The sequence below is a fragment of the Palaemon carinicauda genome, chromosome 1 (assembly GCF_036898095.1).
Source record: "Palaemon carinicauda isolate YSFRI2023 chromosome 1, ASM3689809v2, whole genome shotgun sequence".
NCBI lineage: Eukaryota > Metazoa > Arthropoda > Malacostraca > Decapoda > Palaemonidae > Palaemon > Palaemon carinicauda.
The window spans coordinates 134,105,625-134,122,930 of NC_090725.1; the positions used below are offsets into that span (position 1 = coordinate 134,105,625).

A 17,306-nucleotide genomic window follows, 5' to 3' on the forward strand; every position below is an offset into this window, starting at 1 on the left:
AGCCTGTGCTTTGAAAGGTCCCACCGGATGCCTAACCATTCGAAGTGGCTTGATGGTTGTAGGCGAGACTTTCGGAGATTGACTTGGAAGCCCAGTTTGGCGAGAAAGTGAATTACCTTCGACGTAGCTGTTACATTCCTGGGTCGACTGGGCCCAAATGAGCCAATCGTCCAGATAGGCGATGATCTGTATCCCTTGGTTTCTGAGCTGTTAGAGCACCGTCTCCCCCAGTTTCGTGAATATCCTGGGGGCAATGCTGAGACCGAAGGGCATGACTTTGAATGCAAAGGCTTTCTTGCCGAGACGGAAGCCTAGGTAAGGAGAGAAGTTTCGAGCTACTGGGACATGATAATAGGCGTCAGTAAGATCGATAGAGGTGGTGACGGCCCCACGGGGAAGTAAGGTCCGTACCTGAGAGATAGTCAGCATACGGAACTTGTCGCAAAGGATGTAAGAGTTTAGTTTCGACAAGTCCAGAACTACCCTCAACGCCGACGAGTCTTTCTTCGGGACTGTAAACAGGCGACCTTGGAATTTCAGGGATCGAACCCGTTTGATCGCTTTCTTCTTGAGTAACTCTGTGGTGTACTCTTCCAGGATGGAAGTGGGTCTCTGGAAGAAGGTCACTGGTGGGGGAGGAGATCCCTGTGACCATTTCCAACCCAAGCCCTTGGATATTATGCTGTGAGCCCATGGACTGAAGGTCCAATGGTCTCGGAAGTGATAAAGTCTCCCTCCTACCGGCATCACATCATTGGGAGGGAGTGAACCTAGGTCCCCTCCCTCCACAGGCACCCCTTGCTTTAGGTCCGCCTCGTTGGCGGAACTGTCCTCTTCCTCTGAAGCTTCCTCTCTGGTGTCCACGAAAGGAACCGGAGGATTCGTAGGTAGGGTTGTATGCAGGAGAGGACATCCAAGAGGGGTTGGGCTGTGTACCAAGGGGGAGCAGTGAGGTAGACTACTTGCTGAGGGGGGCCGGTTGTTGAGAAGTCGAAGCAGAGGAAGACTGTATCGACGAGTTACCCCGGACCGTCTTGTAAGGAATAAACCTCTGCTTCTTCTTGAAGAACGTCTGTTTCTGGGATTCGATTATAACTGAGAGACCCCACCTTACTTGCAAATTTTGGTTTGCCCTCGCCGCGTCCTGAAGAACCTTATCAACTTCGTTCTGAGGGAAGAGGTTCTTACCCCAATAGGAGGACGCTATCAGCCTGTTCGGTTCATGTCTGATGGAGGCCTCAGACAGAACGAACTTCCTGCAACTAACTCGAGCCGACCAGAAGTCATGGAGGTCTATTTGGTAGGACAGCAGCAGGTTCTTTGTGACGACTCTGAACAGCGTTTCCTCAGGGTAAACAGATGCTAGGGACTCTATGGAGGTGATGGAGTGGAGGGACCTAGCTAGTCTATTACGGGTCTCGAACTCAGTTTTGAGAAGACTCTCTAGTAATCTGGGAAGCTTCTCAGAGAAAAGAGTAGAGGCACAGTCCGGGTCTAGCTTCCCCACTGTGAAGGTAGAAGACGCGTCATCCCAGGTTGCAGAGGTACCCGGAATAAGCTATGAGGTGGGGTCCGTCTCCTTGAGAGCCGGCATGGAAGAGCCTTCCTTGATGGCCTGTATTGTCAGCTCAGTGATTTTGTCTATGAGCGGCAAAGAGATGGAGGCCGCTGTCGTAAAAATAGTGTAGGCACCTTTGTGTGGGGTGAGCTTGGAGTTAATACACCCCCATTCTGATAGAGTTCTGGCCCAGATAGCCTGGGCCTGCTCTTTCGGAAATATCACTGTTTCCTTTGGTACCTTGTCCATACGGACCAATGCATGTTCCTTTAAACGTACGAAGCCATTGAATGGGAATTCTAGCCCCGGGGGGTAGAACTCCAGGTCCTCTAGAGGGCGGGTGCCTATGCCCTCCAGAGTTAGGGAACCATCTAAGAATGGGGCATGCAAGGCAAACCACCAAGGGTTGTTTTTATCGAAGGGAGGTAGCTTCGATGCGTCTGGGGCGGAAGGAGGAGGAAGCTGAGTTCCGGAGCGGATCAGAGTAGCCACCATATCCTTAATCTCTGTCATCGCCCCAGACTGATGTTGAATTTGTTCTCTGACCATATCCCTGACCAGTTCGATGGGGAAAACATCGCCCCAGGGTACCTGAAAGCCAACCGTTGGTGGTGTTTTGGATTTGGTAGGCTTGGACTTCCTAGGAGTCGTGGTTTTACGGGGAGCAATATGAATATCAGGAGCCGTCGAGGGTCCGGGGACCGGTGACGTGGATACTGGCAAAGCTGAAGACTTATAAGTGCGTAGTGGCTTCACCTTGGGTCGTACGGGGACAGAGGGATCCCGAGGAGAAGCCTTAGGCTTATCAAAACCGAGAAAGGAAGAGGTAGAAGAAGGAGTAGGAGAGAAAAGGGTTTCCACCAACTCGGCACCACTTACCTGCTCGCCCATGGGTTCTACGTCTATATCTAGATCTGCCACGTCCAGCGGTACGAGGGGTTCGTCCTCCGCGGAAATGGTTGCTCTGACTTCTTCAATTAAGGGGGCAGCAACTTCAGGAGAGACTGCTGCAGTAGTCGAGCCTGGGAAGAGACGGGAGGCCAAGTCTCCATCGAGGAGATAGGGTGCGCCAGACGGGGCATTCCTGCCGAAGCCCGACACCCAAGGACGAAGAGTAGCCCTTGCTGACCGAAGAGAGTCATCATCGGCCTAAAAGATTTGTAGTGATTAGTGATGCAGGAAGGGGATTGCTCTCCAAAATATACCGTGTATGTCATATTAATGGCCAAATTACTGTCTGCCAAAGATAAATAAGGAACAACAGGAAAAAACCACTTACATCATCGTTCAGTAGTATTGAGGACAACTCGTAACAGAGCGAGCACAAATCCGGGAACCAAACCATATACTGGGCTTGTCCCGGTTCCCGGATAAAGGGGATGGCGCAGTGTGCGTGGGACTGACAGAGGTCATGCCCAACGGGGTCGTTGAACGAGGCAGGGCAACCTTGGGCAGTACAACGGACCTTCTGTAAAAGAAAGGAGACATAAGTCTTGATGTTCCTTGAAACTCTGGTAAGGGGTTAAAAACCCTACTAACAGATATTAGTTTAATGCAATATTGGTGCTTAAGGGAATTCAGTGAGAGCCGGAGCTCCATATTAAAACACATTAAATATAAAAGCACCAGCAATGGCAATGGGGCTGTATCATTTTAAAAGAGACAATAATGAAATAAGAATAAATAATCTAAAGCAATCTGCCGACCTCTGAGGGTCGAGGAAGCAGTGACAGGCCCGTAAAATAAATATAAAACACAAGCCGTAGCTAAAGGCCAGGCTAATATAAGTGTGAAGTGTATTGGCGATCTCCGGTGAAGCCGGAGGACGAAGAAAGGTCCTGAATAATACAATTGTGAATAATAATTCAATTGTGAAATTTATAAAACACAAGCCGTAGCTAAAGGCTAAGGCTAATGTAATAGTAAAGCGTATAGACGATCGCCGGTGAAGCCGGAGGTCGAGGAAAGGTCCTGAATAATTCTATTGTGAATAATAAGTCAATTGTAATAACAATGGATATTTGTGTGGATATGGCCGTGGCCTGAGACTGGAGTAAGGGCCACCGGAGGGTCGTATCTAAACAATATGAAGCCCGTCCCAGAGGGTTGTAAGTAAACAATATATATAACAATAGTTCCAAAGTCATTGAGAATCCCTCATAGCGGAGTAGAACTCAAGGCGGAGTGGAAAAATGTTCAGAACTACTCCCAAGCCGTAACGGGGAGAGGACGGAACTCGGGACCTAATAAATAACGCTAACTATTGAAAAGTAACCAAAAACTAAATAACTCGTAAGCTATCATACACCCGTAGAGAGAGGGGTGAGGGAGGGAGAATCCGTTGAACGCACAAAACGGAAAACGGGAAATCCGCTCACCCACCTGAGCTAAGAAAGAAAACGAGAGAAAGGGGTAACTCGTGACTGAGAACAGAAAACGGGAACCCCAATCTCTCGCTCCCTTGGTCACAATATCAGGACTTAATAAGCACACAACACTATTATAAACGTATAATAATAAAATTGTAACACAAAATAAGACTACGAACGAAGAATAGCGTCTGCTAAAACCTAAATTAAAGGGAAATAGTCGACTGACGAACTATAATAAAGATAGAACGCTATTCTTGTTCGCAGACTGGACTGCTAGCAAAAAGTACCATGGGAATAATAACGATAATAATAATGATGGTTCAAAAGGCATAAGGCCAGGGACTTAACCAAGAACCTAAGTGACAGAGTACCAAACGGGCAAGCTAAGATGAACTCCCAGCAAGACAAGGGAACAAACAATGGCCGCCGACGGACGGGCCCAGACGGTAATGATAAAACAGACTATACTGGTTAGAAGACAAAAGCCCGGTACTACAAAAAGCTGTCAAAACAAACTATGGTACTTAACATTGGAATGGGTGAAGATGGAGCTTCGGTCATGACGAAATAAATCCACGAGTGTGAAAAAACGCCGAGAGCACAACAAAATACACACAATTCGAGCAGTCCAAAAAGAAGGATGTTGTTCAGATGGCGCTTGCGTCGGGGCATGGGTGGCGGGACTCTGGTAGATTGGCTGGTGCCTCTGTATCGGCCCATCCCTTTGACGAAGGAATTAACTAAATGGAAGACAGCCTGTGAATAGTGGCTTTCACGCGCCTTTGCTTTATACACGACACCCACAAGGTGCTCGCGCGAGGGTTGTAACCTCTGCATTCCATGCTTTTATCTTCCTCTGGTATAATTGGAAGTTTTATCAGAAAAGTATATTAGAAGGACTCCTTTTCACCGGCCGCCACAGGTCGACCCAGAAAAACCTATTTTCATAGCAAAATGATTAGATAATGAACCGTTCCTGGACGATGAGACATGATGTAATGGCACCGGAAGCATGCCAGCCTTGGAACAATAAAAGCATGCGATACAATAAATATATAGGGGGAGACGCTAAAATCTCCAACACACAAAAATGGGAGTACTCAACTTATCGACGAGGAAGAAGCTGAAGCATCCATGTTTGAAAATCACTCAAAAAAACTCAGAAAACTAGCTAAAACTCTCCAAGCGAAAAAAGAGATGGCACTGCGAAGGGAAAATGGTTCAACAGGAAGCATGTTAGTTGTAGCACATTGAGATCGGGAGTTGTAACGGCTCTCCTCTCCACGGATCATACCCTTTCCTTTCCTTCGAGACGAGGTTAACTCTATTCAGGGAAAGATAACCATGGCTTGTTATTGACATGTTCCTGATTTATACACGATATCTTTTGGGATATTCACTCCGGAGGTCAGAACTCCGTTGATACATCTAAGGTAAATTTCTCTGGTATATCACTCACAGAATTATCCCAAGTAGAAGCTGCCAATGAGGAACTTCCATCAGGACGACATGGCTCGAGCCCAAATATATATATATATAATATATATACATATATATATATATATATATATATATATATATATATATATATGTGTGTGTGTGTATGTGTATGTGCATGTATATGTATATGTACAGTATATATATATATATATATATATATATATATATATATATATATATATATATATATATATATATATATATATATATATATATATATGCATATGTATGTGTATGTATGTGTGTTGTGTATATATATATATATATATATATATATATATATATATATATATATATATATATATATATAGAGAGAGAGAGAGAGAGAGAGAGAGAGAGAGAGAGTGAGTGTGTAAAACTATATGTATCCAGTACACAGTAAAGGAAATTTTGAACCATACATTATACTTTTGCTGTCTTGTAGGCCTAAAGCAAGAAGTGCATTCGTAAAAAGGAGAAATTGTTGTCTCTGACCTTTCTTGCTATGTAAAATTATATAACAACCAACACATTATGTAATCAGAATTTGATGTTGTTCCCAAGTGCTCTGACCTGTATCATGATGATTTTAAGTTAGTTGCTCCAAGGATTATACCCGAACCTGTTTGGCATGTCGTTTTAGGGAGGGGTGTAATAACATCAAGGGCTATTCAATAAGGTAACCAAAAAATATATGGTTGAAGTTTGCTAGTTAAGGCTGCCAATGAAATACAAGAAATTTTACTTAGCAATTTTGCACTTTCTTTCTACGATGTTATTGAAGGATATCTCCTCACCTGAATTTTAACCATGCTAAAATATAATCTATAATAAGGATTTTTATAAGTTCTCTGAAGAAAGTATACTTAAGAATGCCATCCTGCTATCTTCAAGGTTATAATACTGAAAGGTAGGAACAATGCAATATTATTGGTATTTTCAACATAATTTCTACCAAACTGCATAAAAAAATGGACACAAATATTTTAGTCAAGTAATTGCATCCATAACCTATGCAGTACAGTATTATAAATGTTATAATTCTGGCAATGTCAATATCAAATGCACCTGCTCAGAGTTTCATGACCTCTAAAGATTATATATTAGACAAATTTGTTTTCATTGTAAGGGAGATCATTATCTAAGCTTGAGACAATGTCGTTAATATAAACTAGAAAAAATTTATAGCTGAGACAGCTAATAATGAGTATATTATCATAGGTGTTGTCGGATAAAACATTGGGGTAGTGAAAATATTGAAGAATTGACTTTTTTAGTGTAGTATCCAGTCCGCTTGACTTGATTACCGGTAAGTTGAAAAACAGCTGTTTCTTTTAGAGGTTACAGAATCATGGCAAAGCCATCTCTTCATCAAGTCCCATAAAAACCACCCATCTGAAGAAGTCTATTCCTAAAGCTTCCTCAGGTTCAAATACAAGGTCTGCTTCTTTGAATTCTACAAAACCATCATATTCTCGCAGTGCTGTCTTCATTCATAAACCATTATATAAACACATGTTTAAGAATAGTCACTGTAAAAGCAAATAGCAGCACTAAAAATTATCGTTCTGAGACTCATACTGTTGCAGTATGTATTAGCATTCCCATGTACTGCATGCACTGTTTGGTTGCAAGAATAGACTTTTCCAAATTTATCACAATCCCCAGATTGCAACAAAATATAGATGTCAGTCTTGATCCTAAAGCAACTGCCACACAGAAGAAGCCAGAGTCATCCAGTCATTGAGATATCTCAAAAGACGTATCCCGTTCAAGAGGGCCCAAGCTGAGACCAAATTGAACATTCACATTAACACTCGAAGAGCGGTTCCAAACCACAGGGCTTTGAACTGGTATGCTACTCCCTCGAAGATGAAGAGGAGGTACTTTCTGTAGGACTGATGAAAGGGTATTTGAAAATATGTATACTGCAGGTCCACCAATATTAACAAGTCTTGCCAGACCACACAGTATTAGTCATCTCTACATTGAATGGAGTTTGAGTAACAAAATTGTTAGGCAGTGTGAGGTTAGTGATTGATCTCAGCTCCCAGTTGATTTCTCCACTAGGAATAGTTGACTGTAGAAACCAGAGAACCAATTCGAACGATGTTAACCTCATTCATCTCCTCCATTGCTTTCACCTCTGCCACTAAAGCCAGACCTGCAGTTTTGGCGGACAATTCTAGAATGCCATCAGAGTGGAAGTGAGGGGAGGATGAAGAACTATGAAAAACTTCTACCAACCAGTGCCCTGCTCCCTATTGCTGTCACATTACCTAATGGCATGACAGACATCACTCATTCGTGGCAGCACTAGAAAGATACTGCTTAATTTAGCATCTCCTTTCTCCCTTCATACCTCTGCTGCCCTCATATACTGCTAGGTTAGACACAAAAGGGTAAAACACTACCTTCGTCTGTTTTGAGGAAAAAGCAACTGGAGATGGAAGTCCCTGTTGGACTTGAGAAGCAGCCAGAGCTTCTTCAAACCTGATACTAAAGTTGCGGCAGAAACTCTCTGCAGCCACCTTCCAAGGGATTGGGCCCACTGCTCAGCTGATGAGCAAGACATGACTAGCCTTCCTATGCTATGGCCTCTATGTTGACATCACCTCTTGTCCAACATGACTTGAGAATAGAGAATTAAAAGTATCCCATATATTCAGGACCCAGTTGGCTCATTGATCAACTGATGATTGGTGTGCCATAAAGGTCACCCCTTTGTACCACCATACAGAGCCAGCTTGCTGTACTTTGCCAACATCCCAAGTAAATTTTAATAGTGAAGTAAGCGACTGTGCTGTACCACTTGTTGATACAGGAAACCACCTGGAAGCTAGCCATGAAAACCTATGGTGGCAGACTCAAGAGCTGAGAAGACTGTGCCCTCAGTCATGAGTCTCTCCACAGGACAAACTGCTGTCAGTGTAGAAACTTTGGGACCAACGAGAAGAGGAGACGCGCTCAACCAGCTAGATCTCAGTAAATTCTCTGGCCTGGAGATATGAAAATTCACTCTCTCCAAGACCACGTGAGCATCTTCTAACCATGGCAATTTTAGTAAAGTCGTTAATCTTTGAGGAGTGCCAAAATATTAATCAATGACTATTAAAACCACTTTCACATGAGCCATGGTAGTCTCTTCAAGGTCATTACAATCACTGACGAGTGCAAGAGCATCGACAAACAAACTCTCAGTCTCTGAATTATCCACTTCCATTGGACCGGAATTGGGTGCCATTGGGTCGTAGAAAGTAGATATTAATAAACTTATTTGGTGTTTTTTTTTCCTCAGAGTATGAACAATCTGGACCAAGAAGAGTACTAGAAGTGTACCATAAAGAAGTTGAAAGAACCCTCCCTCAAGGATTGGTCCCCCTTTAGAAGCAGGACTGCCTTTAACCCTCACACTACCAGAGACCAATGAAGTGCGTACTTGAGCCTCTATGTGTAAAAGTTAGCGAGGTATTTGTGCAGGCACTCTGCATGCTTACTGGTCACATGGGGATGAAGAACCTTGCCACCATTTACGCACTCACAATGGAGCATCTAGATGTTCATAAGAGTGCTGAGAGCAGTCCAGGGTGGTCACTTGTCTGGTTCCCATTTGTGCGAACATATCGGAACTTTTCGGTGCATGGAATGTACCGCCTATGTTGTAAACTATCTCGCGGTGACTGATCACAGGGAATTTTTTTTTTTTTATTTATTAAAGCTTGCCGACCTATCGCTGGTTTCTCTTACCCCACCATAAGCCAATTTCTCTTCCTTCGAAACTGAAGTATGGTTAGGGAAAATGACCTTAGTTTACTGACACATTCCCAGTTTAGGCAAGTTCTCCGTTCTGCAAACTTCTTTTTCTATATTGTAAGAGAAGAAAGATCGGTTGATTGTCCAGGAAAAGGGGGAAAGAAAGGCTAAGTCCTCTACCCCATCCAGCAGTTCATGAGCTTGATTTGGTATGAGACCAAGCACAAATAGTGAGACCATAATTTCGTATAATATATAGACACACCTTCCCAGTCTGGGTTGGTACATATTGATACACTGGCCTTAAGGTAGGGAAGAAAGTATTTCTTTGGTATATCGTGTCATATTGCAGTCCCTATTCTAGCCTTGGGGATCACACAGCAGCCTTAGCCCCCCTCCCCCCCCCCAAAAAAAAAAAAATAAAGAATAGGGTCTCCCGTTATCCCTTGAATTTCTTTCCTGCATGAGGAGCTCAAATGCAATGCCTGCAGATGAGGGCTTACTGTGTATCAAAATGAGATGATGCTGTATGCTCACCTGTTATTTACATTTCATTTCAATATCATATCAAGCTGAGCTCTTACTTGATTGAATGAATGCCACATAAATCCAAAGTAAGTATTGGAATAATTAATTATTGAAAGTTGTTATTTCAGGTAACAGTAAAATAAATTATTTGTGATGAACTGCATATTTTTTGCTTCTTCAAGGATAGTAGCAGCAGAACAATGGCCACAAAATCTTAAGTTTTATGAACTTAAGGTATATAAAATGGATAGTTAGTGCAAGTCTTTCAGCTCATAACAAACTGAAAAAGTCACTTCTCTACTGATTAGTGTCGTTAGTAGGTTTAGAGAAACAAATATATTTCATCTAATTATTATTAAGCTTATCAGACCATAGTCTCTTATTCATAAATCTTTGACTATCCAAATGGATTTTAAGTAGATTAACTTCTTTTTACTGATAAATTTCTATTTTTATTTATTTATATAATTTTAGAAATTCTAATAATCATGTGCTTTATATTTTTTACCCAGCTTCAACTAACACTTCAAAATCCCGGGGGAAATTTAGGCCTAGCTCAGTTGCAGCTCCAACAGAAATTAGCAGTCTTAAAAAGAACACAACACCAACAGCAACAACCACAACAGCAGCAGCAATCACAACAGCAACAACAGCAACAGCAACAACCTCAGCAGCAACAGCCACAGCCCTAATTTTAATGTTATCTTCATTTCTCATTTGTTCTTCATACTTTTCATTGCACAAAACATGAGCACCATGCTTACATTGTTTTTAGGTAACCGTAGAACCTTGCTAAGTCTAACTAGGAGGGACTTGATCGACAACTTTAAGCAAAATCCATGTAATTAAAATATTGACTTTGTCTACAGTTGTTCCATACTAGTCTTTTCTGGGATGTTATTAAATGTTGTTTTGAGGTTGTATGTATTAATAATGTAAATTTAGATAATGACTTTTTTAATGTTGGGTCAGATTTAGCAGTATTTTTATTATATCACTTTACTTTTCAACCTCTTGGAAAATGTGTGATTCAGCTTATTAATTGATTAATTATTTTAGGCCAGAAGCCAGACACCGAGATGGGTAGGTCAATCAGCACCAACAAAACAGATATTAGAAAAATTCATTGAAGAAACATTTAATTAAAATGATAAACAATTATAAGAATATATATTTTAGTTATTATGAGTAAGTTAAAATGAATAGATATAGCATCTAAATTTCATTAAAAACATTCATATATTCTTGATACTCAACAAAGGAATCTACATCAACATATTCTTCCATAATATCAATGGATTAGCCATTAAAGCATAATTCTTTTAGTATTGCACATTCCAGTGTACCCGAATGTGATCAACTGGTTCACTGGTTCTCTCTAAGATTTTTAGTCATTATGTATGATTAGCCCTTAATGTAGCTAAAATTACTTCAACCGTTTGGCTAGTGTTATAAAAAGAAGGCCAATGTTCAATGTCACTATTTATTTTGTTATAGTATACAAGTATTTTAACACATCCATCTTAGATATTTTTGTCTTACAAAGACTTTAAACTTTAGTATGTAAGTATTTTAGCAAATTACTCATCCCAGAATTTTTTTTATCTTACAAGAAAATTTTAACAAATTACTCATCCCAGACATTTTTTTACGAGAATATTTTAACAAATTACTCATCCCAGACATTTTTTTACGAGAATATTTTAACAAATTACTCATCCCAGACATTTTTTTACGAGAATATTTTAACAAATTACTCATCCCAGACATTTTTATCTTATGAGAACATAGAATAAAAGAAATTGTCTTTGTGTAGAATTCTTTCCCGAGATGCTTTTGGCAAGCATAGAGTGGTTTTTGATATATTCCAGTGAAGACCTACCCACCAGATTATCCCTCATGAAACTAGGCATGCCATTGTGAAGCTTATCAGAAAACTCAGGTCCTGAAAAACTTGCAAGAGATTTGTGTACCCAAGGCACAATTTTTTGTCTCTGCCCCAACTAGCTTGTCATCTAACTAGACAATGGCCTAAAGTCCCCGTAACCAGAGAAGTTTGATCACTGACTGTTAAATTTGTGAACACCCTTCGAGTAGTAGTGAGGCATCACTTTAAACCTGTATGAACCCCTCCTATGGCAAAACCCCAGGTAACGTTAGAAGTGGGGAGCAATAGGGACATGCCAATGAGAAGACATGCATGATGGTCATCATCTTGAATGCGTCGCATCTGATGAGTTTGTTGAGATGTGAATGGTTAAGGATCACTCTTCTCTTGGGTCAGTCTTTGTTTGGTACGCTGAATAGTCTGCTGTGGAATTTAGGAACTTGCATTTTTCAATGGTTCCCTTTATCAGAATTTTGCAAACAAAAGGGTCGATTTCCATGGTTTTAGCTTGTCGTACAAGTAGTCTGGAGATTCACCACCAACCCAAACCTATTGACAAACTGCTCTGTCCCCATCAAAAAAAAAGTCTAACCCCCAACTTCAGGATTTTCAGTGATGAAGTTCTTTGCCTTTGTGAGAATGACCAACATCATGGTTTCTGGTGTGTGCCTCCAGCTGCTTTTTCTCATATGAAAAATGCCAATGGACCTGGGATTTGAAACTCTCTTAACAAGATAATGTTGCTGCCTTGCTCTTTTCAGTGAAACTTAGAGGCAGACTGAGGAGGCTTGGGTTGATTGGGCTGTGCTGGTCTCTGTGCTTGTTGCTTCTGAGACTGTTCCCAAATTGTACTACAGGCTGAAGCCTTGTAATTAAAGATTTTTCTTCATTTGTAGATTGGGGTAAAATCCTTCTCTCCACTTCTCAGTTAGTGATGTGTTAGCTGTGAGTGTGTTAGCTCTAGCTTTATCCAGTAATGCTAGGAGGAAAATGAATTTACATAGTGGGTCACTATATAGGGAATCCCTAACTTTGAGCTTATCCAAATTGCAAGCATCCATGCCTTACCTCAGATTTTGCTTTTGACAGTTCTGTAAAACCTTGCAAGTAGGCTTACTCAGCAATTCTGCCATTGATGAACTGACCATCTGGGATCCACCCGCAGCACCCTCTTCCAGAGAAGACATGATAGACAACAGATTAAACAAAGACTGTCGAGTAATAAATTACGCTGCCCTTCCGACTACAGAAGTATCAAACAAACCGAGATGTAGAAGAAAACAAGCATCCTCCGAGACTCCTTCTGTTAAGCTATTAAGGATAGTCTTTTATGTCTTTAGGATAACCTCTTTAGGGGTAAGTTGAGGGCATGTCTGAAGAGATGATTCTTTATTCTGTCTAAGTGATTGAGGGCATATAACAAATTTTCAAATTATGCATCTTCAAATGAGAAATTGAAGCTCCTGCATCAAAGAGTATTTGATTCATGCCCCCCCCCCCAAAAAAAAAAAAAAAAAGCACATTTCATGCCCGATTTCCAAGGGTTTTCCGCTATTTCCCCCTCGGCACCTCTAAAATTGAGGAGGGGGATGTTGCCAGAGGCCACCTCTGCCAACATCCCCCCTCAAAAATCAGTGAACCCAGAAGACTCGGTGTAGGAGTTACTACCACCAGTGGCGTTTTCTCTTACACCCAAAAACTGGAAGGTCCATGCACTGCCAAGTCTCCTTGGAGGTCAGACGGAGGGAGTGAACAGAACATAGTAACTAAATTAGTAATATCCAAGGTGTCCACAGGGGACACAAGCTGACCAAATCAAGGAGGAACAGTAACATTTCCAAGCAGAAACCGTGGTCTGAGCTAACCAAGCAAGCTGGCTCAACCCCCGGGGTTAGCATCCAAAGGTTACCTCCCATGGAAGACCGAAGTCCTCTCTGAGGACCCTTTAAAGTAAGCTGTCTCCTCTTTAGGGTTTAGATCATCCTCTGACCTAAATTCTACTGTAGTATATGGAAGGGGGTCTGGTCCACCATGACCCCTCTAGTTACTAAAGTCCCTTACTGCCAAATGCAATGTTGTTGGGCAGAAGAGAGTTCCTTAATGGGTAAAAATACTGAGCAGAACCCAAAATCTTAGCAAATCCTTTTACCGACATTAAAAGAAGATGTATGGCACTTTGTCTTAAGCCTGCTGCTTGTGGATCCTTATCCACAACAGAACAAACCTAGTATAACCAGATTAGGCAGTTTATAGGGTCCCAAACCCATCCCCATGATGTGCAATATAAAATTCACATTTCAGAACATTAATTTAATAGTATCCCCAAGAAGAGTAATTTCCCCCAATGGGACCTTACTGGTACTCAGTTCTGTATATATAAAAAAAGAGACTCATGTACAGCTAACTTCTTCCCATAACTATCAAGTAGAGAGTTAGCCCTCTGACTGATTGAAGGGTAAGAGAAGGAAGCCATAACTATGTCAAACTCTTTTTTTCCCAACTACAACATAATTGAAACTCATGGTTTACAAAGACTATCCATAGGAAAAGGTTAAAGCATATCTAATGCGAGCCTCAAACATCTTTGATTAGGAAAAAGAGAAACTTGGATTGGGCTTACTCGATTGAAAACTTGAAAACTTTTGAGCTATTCACTTCCCCAAACTATCAAGAAGATAGTCACCCATTTGACGAATTGAGGCCATAACCAAGTCGTACTCATTTCCCTAACTACAGTACATAGTAGTAGAAAATCCATGGCTCTAAAATGTTGATAGTGAGGAAAAGAAGTGCATATCTTGTGGAAGGTTCAATTCAAGTAGTCCTCTGTTCCTTACAATACCTATTTCCAATAAATACGGGAAGAAGGAGGAGGATTCAGTTCTAGGAAAGGTAAGCTACATAGTAGTACCTCCCCCTATCATAACAAACCTTGAAGGGGAGAGAACATCTCCAATCCAAACATGATCACACATTCACAAACAACCCCGTGTAATACCATTGCATATTCACAAACAGTCCCATGTAATACCATAAATACTCTAAAAAAAGGCTAATATAAATTTGTTGGTTATCCATTTTTCCATTATTATCTCTTAAATTTATATGTCACAATACAGTATATCTAAATGTTTATCATTTAAAGGTTTTGGGAACCAAATTAATTTCACTCCCAACTGAGGTTAGACTATTCTCAACAAAAATCGTGTATTTATGTATACAGTAGAAAACATCATTCAAAATTTTAGCCTCCTCATATTTAAGGCCAAAGCTAACTACCAAATATTGCTTATGTAATAGCCATGTACTGCAGTGACTTATCAATAGAATAAATAATTTTTATATTAGGCTAACTTATGTAAAAGACATTAAGCTATGCTAGCCTAAATGTCATCTAAAATGGGCTAGATACATAAGCTAGACTATATAAAATTATGCCAGTAATTCTTTGTAAACACTTCCAAGCAGACTTGATTGAAAGCCAGAGCTGAAAGGTGTCATACACTAGAAAATATGAAATATACTAGGCTATGTTGGCCGAAAAAGATACTGCAAAGGATCCAGCCTCAGAAAAGCTAATAAATAATATGAATGGAGTAAAAATTAATGAAACTCAAAGAGGTGACAAGATCTCAAATGCTAAACACCTCAATGCCATCATGAAAGCTGGGAGTGAGTGGCGTCATACCCTGTATCAAAGCTGATATCATAAACAATCAAAACAAAACTCAGAAAGAGATCTTGAACTGTATTATAGTAATGCTATCACTAAGAATAGTGGATAACTAAACCATAACTTGATCCTGTTAATTAACAGTAGATGTAGAATTTCAAACTTATGGAGCTCAGGAAAAAGGTGTTGATAGTCACGCTAAGTAGAAGATGGGGGTTTAGCTCGAATTACTGCACGCGTAGCATTTTGTCTTCAGTATTAGTATTAATTCTCGGTGATGACATGTCATCAGTTGCCAGATGGTTTCCAGTATTGGAGGTGCTGTGATGGGTTTAATAGTCTTAATTGTTGGGTATATTTTATAAATTCTGAGTTCATACCTGGCACATTGAAACACTGGCCTTAGATATTGGAGGCAATATCTATTTGGTATTTTGATGTCTAAAGCCCCTTCCACGTAAGGGGCAAATGCACGGCAGACATACACTGTTACCAATTTTGTGGTATGGGTGGCAATCACAAGTGTAGATGATATCATAGACAAGGAAACCATGGGCAAACCATTGAAGTGTCCATGCTCATGAGGCACTGACTAGGGACCACATTGCCTGGGACAGCTATGACTCTACTCTTCCTGGTGTCTGGCCCAAGTCATACGTTTGCCTGCCTATGCCTAGCCTGCCTTGGAGAATTTTGGGCAAATCAGAGTACCTGCTCTGCATTTACACCTCGGGTGGAAGGGGCTTTTACATGAAAGTCCTTGGAAACCAAAAATTCTTACATTGGGTGAAAAATAATATTGTCTTTTTTAGATATACATTTAAATTTTTCAGTGTAATGTGTCAGTATCTGCTGATAGTAAATGTGAAGTTTAGTATTAAGCTCATTAAAATTAATGACTTTTGATATTAATGTTTTCTTTCACCATTTTCATCCTGATATAAGTGAAACTTTCATTTTTGTGTAATAGCTGATCTATAAAGTTAATATTAAGGTCAGTTTACAGTATTATAGAAGAAATAAAATTGTAAGACTAGGTGAATGTATGCAATTGTACACGTGAGTAGATAGCTGAATAAAGAAGTGTTATTGAATCGGGTCAATATTGGACTACATCCTGGATTACAAGTAAAAGTAGAAGAAATAATGTATGAGCAATTGTTTGATGAAAATGCTTAACCACAACAAGAGATGATGTTGCAACTGAGTTGAACTGATTTCCAGGTTGTTGTCAGTCTTTTGTCTGTATCAACATTTCTCACCAATATTGTTGATCAGCATATGGAATGACAGTGTCCTAATTATATGGGAGGGTGTAGAGATATAAAAAACGGATTTTGAGCGAAGCGAAAAGACGGATTTTGAGCAAAGCGAAAAATCTATTTTTGGGTGAGATAGCCATGACGTCCTGATGGAAGGTTCCTTTTTGGTAGCTTCCTTGGGTATATGACTACTAGGATATTCCCAGAGAATTAAACCACAGGTTATCTCAGAATTCTTACTTCTGGAGCGAGTATCCTAAAGGTTTCCCTTTAAGACATCGTATATCAACAGGGGACGCATGTATTAACACGCCACATAGCTATCTGCACCCCACATAGAGTTAACACTAAGATATGGAGGGGCAGAGAATAACTGGGGAGCCGTTCCACAGTTACACTCGTCCGAGGCTACTTTTGGTACTCGAAACGTAAACAAACGGGCGCCATTGCTAAATGACGTCACGTCCGTCCTCATCCTGATGCCAGCTGCTTGCTAATCTCCATGATACAGCAGGACAGGGTGGGGCCTGAAAGGCTGGACTAGAATAGCAGGGAGGGTCCATCAGGACATCATGGCTATCTCACCCAAAAATAAATTTTTCGCTTCGCTCAAAATCCGTTTTTTGGGCTCAAGCCATGACGTCCTGATGGAAGAGTACCAGAGAATCAATGTATCGTGGTAGATTTCCCCTTATAGAGTAAGTGCCAAGGGCTTTGAATAAAGGTAAGCATTGTGACCTCGATAGCGGTTCCGTGGGGATGCAACTTCCTGCCCCCCTGGCAGAGAAGTCCC

The 17,306-nt window shown here is 40.9% G+C and overlaps 1 protein-coding gene across 5 annotated transcripts in view; it reads left to right on the forward strand.

Annotated features, from left to right (window-relative positions):
* Positions 1 to 16,157, forward strand: part of LOC137651745 (transcription factor SPT20 homolog) — a 589,276-nt gene extending 573,119 nt beyond the window's left edge. For all 5 annotated transcript variants that reach the window (XM_068384967.1, XM_068384977.1, XM_068384972.1 and 2 more), the window contains one exon: positions 10,203 to 16,157. In XM_068384967.1, coding sequence (XP_068241068.1) covers positions 10,203 to 10,382 — 180 coding nt within the window. In that variant the 3' untranslated portion in view covers positions 10,383 to 16,157. The remainder of the gene's footprint in view (positions 1 to 10,202) is intronic.
* Positions 16,158 to 17,306: the final 1,149 nt, after the last annotated feature.